We start from the raw sequence: 7,054 nt of genomic DNA, 5'->3' as shown, positions 1-7,054 counted from the left end.
GCAGCATCAGCAAACATACTTCTCACAATGTGGCGAGGCCGTGAACTGGTCCAGCCACGACACCAGCGGCGCAGCCGTGCCGCCCATCTGTCCGGGAGCGAGGGAGGGAAGCCTCGCGCACCACGCGGATGGTGAGGATGGCCGACTCGGAGTTCATCTGGCTGGTCATCATCGGGGGCACCGGGGTGCCAGCAGAGGCGCTGCTATCGGAGGACATGACGGCGAGGGATCTTCTGGCCGGGGAGGCGAACGGGGGAGGGGCAGGAAGAGCGCGCGGGCAGACCGGCGAGCGGAAGGGGGGGGGGCCGAAAGGAAAGGGGGGGGGGGGGGGGGGGGGACTGATGCGTCAGGACCGCATGTCAAGGCCATCACAGGGCGGGGAGGGAGAGCGGCCGAGGGGGCAGCGCACTGGAGGCCTATCGTCGATCGAGTGGCGTCGCCCTCCCAGTCGGGCAGAATGGCTGCTGCCTTGACAATCCGGACGATCTCCTCCAGGCATTTGTGGAAATTGGTTGCCTGGAAGTAGCCGTGGTTCGAAAAGACCACCAGCTCGAAGGACCCATTGACCCGGAGGGGCTCCTGGGCCGAGCGTCGGAGCAGCAAGGGCAGCAAGGACCGGTGAGCGCCAGGGGCAAGGGCCGGCAGATGGCGAAGAGGGCCGGCCGGGGGAACGCACCATACGCCGGATGTTGTGGGCCACGTACTTTGGCAGCCAGGCGACCTTGTCGAGAGGGAGGCGCACTTCGACATTGCTGTTGGCTGCCCGAGGGAGGGCGGCCGGGGGTTGCCGGGAAACAACGCCATGAGAGCGAGGGGCGGCGGAAAAAGGGCGATGAGGGAAGAAGGCAGCGCCAGCAGCAGGTGCCCGCGTTTAGTGGGCGATGTGCCAGCGAGAGAGAGAGAGAGGGGGGGGGAAGGAAAAAAAGAGGGAGGGGAGGAAAGGAAGCAAGAACGGCCTCGCGCACGAGGGAACACATACCCTTGTGGACAGCGCGACCGCCGGGGCCAAAGCCCGGGTAGGGGCGCCCTGTCCGCGGGACGAGGAGCGACTCGCCCGGGGCCAGCCTCCGCCCATACACGCCGGTGTATTGGCGAGGGGCGTGTTCATTTGGCTGGCCAAAGGGCAAGTATCGGATGATGAGGTCCGCTGGCGTATGGGCAACAGTCGACATGTCAAAGAGCGAACCCCCTCGCGCGGAGGGCCAGGTCGGCGGACGGTGCGGTCGGCATGCGCAAGGGGGGATCCATACCCTTTGGGATGGAGAATGTGGTGAACCCGCGCATGAGGAAGGCGCGAACCGCCTGGATTTCCTCCGCGGACCAGGCGGCCGCAAATGCCCGCAGCTGCCCATCACCTACGGGGAGGGCATCCAAGGGATGGCGGAAACGCCCGGCATGCTGGGGGACCGATGTGGAGGCAGCTCGGTCGGCTGAGGACATGCTGCATGCGTGGTGAGGCACATGCGCGAGGGACATGTGGGCCGGGGCGGTGGCGGAATCAAGGGACCGATTGGGGGAAGCAGGCCGGGGAGACGGCCAGCAGCAGAGGGGGACAGAAGGACCGGGGGAGGGGGAGGGGGGGAGGAAGAGCAGCGCGGGCTGGCAGGCGGTGACGCGCGCTGCAATCCACACGGAAGCGCGATCCCCGCCCTTTTTCCTCGCTCCTCCCTGGGAGGTGTCGGTGTGGTTGCGCAAACGCACCAACACGGGAGAGGCCCACGGGAAGTGAGCCCATCGCGGGGCAGCCGGATATAGATAGGAGCCCCCTTGCTCCGTTCCCCCCCCCGCAGCCCCGCCCCGATGGATCAACTGAAACACCCCCCTTCAGACACTGGTCGGCCTGGGGGCATGGAGCGTGCCGCCCAGGGCCCGGCCCCGAGGGTTGGCATGTGGCGAGCGAGGGGGCCGGAGGGTGTCACAGGCGTCGGAGACGCGGGCGGAGGCGCGCGCGCGCGCGCGCGCGTGCACGCAGGTGTGGGTCGCACAAACAGGGCGTGTGAACTTCGCCTGCCCCCCCTCCAGGGGGGGGCAGGTGTGTTTGTGTATTTTTCCGGCGAGGGAGGGCGAGGCGGTGCGGGGGGGGGGGTGACGCAAGAGCGGCCGGGGCCCGGCGAACCGCCAGCGCGAATGCATCAAACGGACGCCCGGGAGCCCCCTACCTGAAGCCGGTTGGCACATAATCCTCGGGCAGGGCGACCGCGCCGAGGATCAGCCGATCGATCTGTCCCAGGCAGTCCTCCAAGTTGGCCTCCCGGAGAGGGGCCTCCGACGCGCGAACCACGAGCTCACCGGCCTCGTTGATCCGGTGGGATTCCTACACGGAGGTGAGACGCCCGATGGTGAGTGATCGCCAGACACATCGGCGAGGGGGCCGAGCAGAGTGGGGCCGCGGGAGGAGGGGCGGACAGCCAGAGGCGTACCATGCGCCGGAGGTTGCAGGCGGCATACCGCGGAAGCCAGAACACATCCGGCAGAGGGATGCGCACTTCGACAACGACGTGGTCTGGGTGCCGGGGGCAACGAAGCCGCACACATGCACATACACACATGTTAGGACATGTGGTGGCGCCGGGTGCACATGCCCCAGTAGAGGGGCACATGCCCGCCAGTGTATGTATGCATGTGCTCATGTGCATGTGTGTGTGTGTGTGTGTGAACGCACCTTCCGGGATGTCCTCGTCGTTTGGGCCGAAGAAAGGGGCATCCGGGGAGGCATCCCCGCCGGGTGGCATGTAGCGGATGTCCAGGAAGCCTTTTTGGAGGGGGGGGGGGGGGGGACGGGAGGTCAGGACCGGGGATGCGGGCGGGGCATGCTGCTGAAACCAGCACAGGGCCAGTGGCGTACACCGAAAATCAATGCGCGCATCGAAGCCCAGAGACCGGAAGGAGTGGGCGAAGGCCAGCTCGTCTTGGTCCCAAGCGGCGGCAAACTCGGACAGGGGAACATCCGGCCCCAGGGTGGTGGGGTCAACGCTGCCGCTCAGGGAGAAAGCCGGCAACGAGAAGTCCGGCGGTGAAGGCATCGTGGCACCCGGGCAGAGGGGACCAGGGATGTGGCGCGAACGGGGTGGAGGGGGCGCAGGGGGATGAACACAAGCAGAAGTTGCAGGGGGGGGGGGCCGGTGACCGATTGACCAACATCCCGAGCAGCACTTGGCGGCCTTTTCCCCGCTGCACATGGCAACCCGCGGGCCTGCCCGCGGCAGGTCCCTTTCCCCGCGGAGGATCACCCCCAAGGCCGGGCGGGGACTTGCGCAATGTGGCCCCTTCCCCAGTCAATGGGCACTTGCCCATGTGTCTCGCCCTCAGCAGCGCATGGATGCGCGAAGGGCCGACAGGCACCGCGGAGGCCCGGCACATCTGCCCCTCCCCTGCCCGGGCCGGGGAGTGGGTCGGTCTGCCGGCTGACCGGCATCCGGTCTGGGATGCACTCCGGGCGTGCCCCACCTCCGGCCCGGGGAATTTCCCTACCCCCGGTCTGCTGGCCTGGTTGTCCGTATATTCGGGGCCCTTGTCTTCTCCTTCTGGCCGGGGCTGAATCCACAATGTGCCCGCTGCTTCTCGCCATCTCCGGGGACAGACTCTTGGCCCCTCTGCCATGTTGGACGTTGTGCTCATACATGCATGCATGCATGCATGTATGCACACATACGCGCGCCCTGCAGGTGATGCCTTTGCTCCTCGGGGCGCTGACAGGCTGACCAGAGCGATGGGGCCTGTGTGCACTCGGAGTGGGCACGAAGAAGGGGCACAAGCAAAAAGAAAAAAAAACACAGGCCCAGACTAGTCCCGGGGTAGACGCCGGGCCTCCATGATTCCGGCGCGCCGGCGCTTTTGGCGGTGTCGGCGCTCCTTGAATGCGGCGGCGCTGCCGCCAAAGGGGCAATCGATGGGCAAGATGTCAGCTGTGTGCCGGGCAGTGTGTGTGTGTGTGTGGCAGATGGGGAAACCGCCAGCAGGCAGCGCGAGAGGGGCGCGCACAGGGCCACGATCCTATCGTGTCGGGAGTGGGGCTCCAAATCGGGCAGGATGCTGGCCCGGTCGAGGGCGGCCAAAAGCTGGCGGATGCAGATGTCGAGATTGATCCTCTGCGAGCAGGAGGCGCCCGACTGGATGACGAGCTCCCCGAGGGCATTCACTCGCCGGCGCTCCTGGAGCGCATGCAAACCCACGTCAGATTGCGAAGGGACCATGGCCACCTGCGAGGCCATTGGAGCAAGGAAAATGAGCATCCATGGGCGCGAGGGAGCATACAATGCGCTTGAGGTTTTCGCGAATATATCGGGGGATCCAGCGCGCCTCAGTCAGGTTGAGGCACAACCCTGCCTTGGTGAAGTCTGGCCAGCCGAACCGGGCGCAGAGGTGAGTACAAGCCAGGGGGGGGGGAGGGGGGGGCATGCGCCCATCGACAAGGCGGCTGACGCACGCGACGGGAAGTCATAGCCACGGAGGCCGTAGCCATGGTGCCCAGTCAGGGGCGTACGACCGGGAAAGTACACCACCCGCAGGGAGGGTGCTGGAAAGGGCGGAACCCCCGGGGGGGGGGGGGGGGGGGGGGGGGCGGCACGGGCGGGCAGGGACATGTCAATCGGAGGCGCGCAAGGGATCCGGCAGCATCAACTCACGAACGAGGCCTCGCGGGGCAGCGCACAGCCCAGAAACCGCTGGAGGTCCGGCAGATCGCGCCGGAAGCGTCGCACAGCCTCCAGATCCTCCTCCGTCCAGCTGGCGGCAAAGCACCTCAACGATGCGTGGAAGTCGGGGTCCTGGGGGAAATCCCGCCGGTGGGGGCGGTCAGAAGTGTCTCTGATGATCGAGGGCATTTGGCCGGGGGGGAGGGAGAGGGGGGGAAGGAAGAACTCCGAGGCAGACCGACAAAAGGAGGCTGAGTCAGCCAAGTGAAGAGACAGAGGGAAAGAGAGAGAGAGAGAGAGAGAGAGGGAGTAGGATAGGAAAGGGCACGCGCGAGGTGCCAGTCAGTCGGCTATGGCCATCCATGCCGGTGGGGCTGCCTGACCAACGCCCCTTAAAAAGGGGGGATATGTCGCCGGCCAGCAGCCTGTGGTGGCTGCCTCACGTCGGGCAGGGACACATCCATGCGACCACCTTGAAGGGCGAGAGCCCCCCTCACCCGTGTTGCGCTGGTGTTGCGCCAACTGCGCATGGGTGCAACTCACCGGGCGCCAAGGCTGCCCTGGCTCGGGGGACCGATGCTCCCGCGGGTGTAGTGGCGTGGCGGCATGGCCTCCGTGCGGGGGAGGGCGTGACGCAGCCCGGCCCGGCTGCCATAGGCACCTCTCAGCCCCTGCTCATCCCGGGTGTCTTGCGGGCCCGCTCCAGATGTGACGACACAACCGCCCCTCCCGCCCCCCCCCCCCCCCCCCCCCCCCCCCCCCCCCCCCCCCCCCCCCCCCCCCCCCCCCCCCCCCCCCCCCCCCCCCCCCCCCCCCCCCCCCCCCCCCCCGGGTTTCTTGGGGGCCCCCCCCGAGTGGGCCCCCCCCCCCCCCCCCCCCCCCCCCCCCCCCCCCCCGCCCCGCCCCGCCCCGCCCCCCCCCCCTCCCATCCCCTGCCCGAGCCCCTTGCCGACTCTCCGGATGTGACCCCTTCAACTGGACCCAAAGCAGTCGGCCTCAGTGGTAGGGTACTTTCTGTTATTGATCCAGACCGCATAGACAGTGTGGGCAGGGAAGATCCCGATGATGGCCCGTCACTCGACGAGCATCTGGCGGGATTCTTTGATCTCTGACCGGCGGCGCTTCTCACTCAGCCGGCGCTCATTGTAGTCGCGAGCCCTATCGCGCGCGCGAGGACAAGCCGTTCCCGTGCGGAGGGGCGAAGAGAGAGTGCGAGGCGGAGACAGGCAGGCAGGCAGGCAGGCAGGCAGGAGTGCGTGGCGGCGGCGAAGGGGAAACCCGCAGAGACCAAGAACGGAGGCCGAGCATCAGACGGGGGTTAGTGTCGCCGGAGGAAGAGAGGCCTGGCGATGAAATGCATGCATGGAATGGAGCCCTCAAAGGGAGTCCGCACAGGGCGATGATCCTCTCCTGCCGGGGGGTGGGAGCCGGCCCAGGCAGGGCGGCCGCCGCACGGAGGAGAAGCTCAAACTGCCGTACACACGCCTCATAGTTGGAATACTGCAACATGAAGGCGTCCGATCGGAAGACCACCTCACCATGCTCATTGAGCCGGCCGGCTGCCTGGGAGGGGGAAGCACAACAGTCAGAGCAAGAAAAAGAAAGGCAACAAAAGAAGAGCATGACCTGTGAGCCGTGTGCCAGCCACCGGGAGGAGCAAGCACCGCGCCGTACCATGTGCTGGAGGTTGTGCCGGACATACTTCGGCAGCCGGGGGCCCACATCCAGCGGCAGGCGCACCTCGACTTTGGTGTAATCTACTCGGACGGGAAGGAAGAGAAAGAAAAAAAAAACCCCAGCAACATGCGGACGCGAGGGCATGGGTGAGAGTCGGACACAGGGGCAAGGGCCGGGAGGAGGGGGTCCCGGCGGCGGGAGGGCCAGGCGAAAGCAGAGAAGCCCGGGGACCCAGGCAGCCGGCATGCGGACGCACGTCTGGGGACCGATTTTCCACGCGGGCCGAAGCGTGTCTGCTCCACATCGGGCATGCGCCCGGGGAAGTACCTGACCTTGAAGTAGTCTTGTAGATGCGACAAAGGGCAAGGGAAATGCCGCAAACACATGTCAGAGCAGGGCCCGGCGGAGGGGCGGGGAGCCGGAAAAGCGCCAGAAGGCCGCGGGCAGCCGGCTGGAAGGGCACTCGACGCACACTCGAACGCGAAGAGGATCCTCAAATTGTCGACATCAAACTGCCGCGCGTCCTCAAGATCGGCCTCCGACCAAAGTGTCTCGGAGGGCAGGAGCTCTTTGCCGGCCTGGAGGCCAGGGGCCAGGCGACCGGCTGCCGCGGGCTGCGCAGGAACACGACGTCCAATGGCTTTGGCCATGCTCGGAGGGCACCAATCAACCGAAAGTGCGTAGTCACGAGGGAAAAGGAGGAAAGGCAGGCAGACGGGAGGTGAGAGCGGGGGGGGGGGGGG

At 67.0% G+C, this 7,054-nt stretch overlaps 4 protein-coding genes across 8 annotated transcripts in view; all 4 read right to left on the bottom strand.

Annotated features, from left to right (window-relative positions):
• H696_04487 (hypothetical protein) overlaps window positions 1-1,732 on the bottom strand; it is a 2,097-nt gene extending 365 nt beyond the window's left edge. Inside the window, exons 1-4 of one of the 3 annotated variants that reach the window (XM_009498366.1) lie at window positions 1,251-1,732; window positions 980-1,147; window positions 677-759; window positions 410-579 (exon numbers count right to left, since the gene is read on the bottom strand). In XM_009498366.1, coding sequence (XP_009496641.1) covers window positions 410-579; window positions 677-759; window positions 980-1,147; window positions 1,251-1,476 — 647 coding nt within the window. In that variant the 5' untranslated portion in view covers window positions 1,477-1,732. Of the gene's footprint in view, window positions 1-409; window positions 580-676; window positions 760-979 lie in introns of all 3 variants that reach the window. The other 2 variants (XM_009498367.1, XM_009498368.1) reach the window with 2 other exon arrangements.
• Window positions 1,733-1,995: 263 nt separating this feature from the next.
• Window positions 1,996-3,409, bottom strand: H696_04486 (hypothetical protein). The gene is made up of 4 exons (XM_009498365.1): window positions 2,846-3,409; window positions 2,663-2,752; window positions 2,421-2,503; window positions 1,996-2,314 (listed from the first exon to the last, which is right to left on the bottom strand). Exons 1-4 carry the CDS (start codon window positions 3,177-3,179, stop codon window positions 2,156-2,158), a joined length of 666 nt encoding a protein of 221 aa, XP_009496640.1. The 5' UTR covers window positions 3,180-3,409; the 3' UTR covers window positions 1,996-2,155.
• Window positions 3,410-3,617: 208 nt separating this feature from the next.
• H696_04485 lies at window positions 3,618-4,926 on the bottom strand. 2 transcript variants are annotated; one of them, XM_009498363.1, is made up of 5 exons: window positions 4,652-4,926; window positions 4,427-4,516; window positions 4,255-4,337; window positions 3,982-4,151; window positions 3,618-3,868 (listed from the first exon to the last, which is right to left on the bottom strand). In XM_009498363.1, exons 1-5 carry the CDS (start codon window positions 4,821-4,823, stop codon window positions 3,784-3,786), a joined length of 600 nt encoding a protein of 199 aa, XP_009496638.1. In that variant the 5' UTR covers window positions 4,824-4,926; the 3' UTR covers window positions 3,618-3,783. The 2 variants fall into 2 exon arrangements, with proteins under 2 accessions (XP_009496638.1, XP_009496639.1); XM_009498364.1 differs by having other exon boundaries at window positions 3,982-4,337.
• A 708-nt stretch (window positions 4,927-5,634) lies between these two features.
• H696_04484 lies at window positions 5,635-7,054 on the bottom strand. 2 transcript variants are annotated; one of them, XM_009498362.1, is made up of 5 exons: window positions 6,784-7,054; window positions 6,568-6,654; window positions 6,309-6,391; window positions 6,028-6,197; window positions 5,635-5,792 (listed from the first exon to the last, which is right to left on the bottom strand). In XM_009498362.1, the coding sequence occupies exons 1-5, from the start codon at window positions 6,959-6,961 to the stop codon at window positions 5,708-5,710; spliced, it is 603 nt and encodes a 200-aa protein (XP_009496637.1). In that variant the 5' UTR covers window positions 6,962-7,054; the 3' UTR covers window positions 5,635-5,707. The 2 variants fall into 2 exon arrangements, with proteins under 2 accessions (XP_009496637.1, XP_009496636.1); XM_009498361.1 differs by having other exon boundaries at window positions 5,635-6,197.

The sequence above is a fragment of the Fonticula alba genome, assembly GCF_000388065.1.
Source record: "Fonticula alba strain ATCC 38817 unplaced genomic scaffold supercont2.7, whole genome shotgun sequence".
Lineage (NCBI taxonomy): Eukaryota > Rotosphaerida > Fonticulaceae > Fonticula > Fonticula alba.
This window is presented reverse-complemented; position numbering and strand designations above follow the sequence as displayed.

Coding starts and splice junctions, on each gene's coding strand:
- H696_04486 (XM_009498365.1), bottom strand. CDS start 3,179: ATGTGCAGCGGGGAAAAGGCCGCCAAGTGCTGCTCGGGATGTTGGTCA. Junction 2,504..2,662: donor CGACGAGGACATCCCGGAAG/GTGCGTTCACAC, acceptor CCCGGCACCCAG/ACCACGTCGTTGTCGAAGTG. Junction 2,315..2,420: donor CCTGCAACCTCCGGCGCATG/GTACGCCTCTGG, acceptor ACCTCCGTGTAG/GAATCCCACCGGATCAACGA.
- H696_04485 (XM_009498363.1), bottom strand. CDS start 4,823: ATGCCCTCGATCATCAGAGACACTTCTGACCGCCCCCACCGGCGGGAT. Junction 4,517..4,651: donor CCTCCAGCGGTTTCTGGGCT/GTGCGCTGCCCC, acceptor CGCCCTTTCCAG/CACCCTCCCTGCGGGTGGTG. Junction 4,338..4,426: donor TGGCTATGACTTCCCGTCGC/GTGCGTCAGCCG, acceptor TCGGCTGGCCAG/ACTTCACCAAGGCAGGGTTG.
- H696_04484 (XM_009498361.1), bottom strand. CDS start 6,961: ATGGCCAAAGCCATTGGACGTCGTGTTCCTGCGCAGCCCGCGGCAGCC. Junction 6,655..6,783: donor GATCCTCTTCGCGTTCGAGT/GTGCGTCGAGTG, acceptor CGCATCTACAAG/ACTACTTCAAGGTCAGGTAC. Junction 6,198..6,308: donor GGCACAACCTCCAGCACATG/GTACGGCGCGGT, acceptor TCCCCCTCCCAG/GCAGCCGGCCGGCTCAATGA.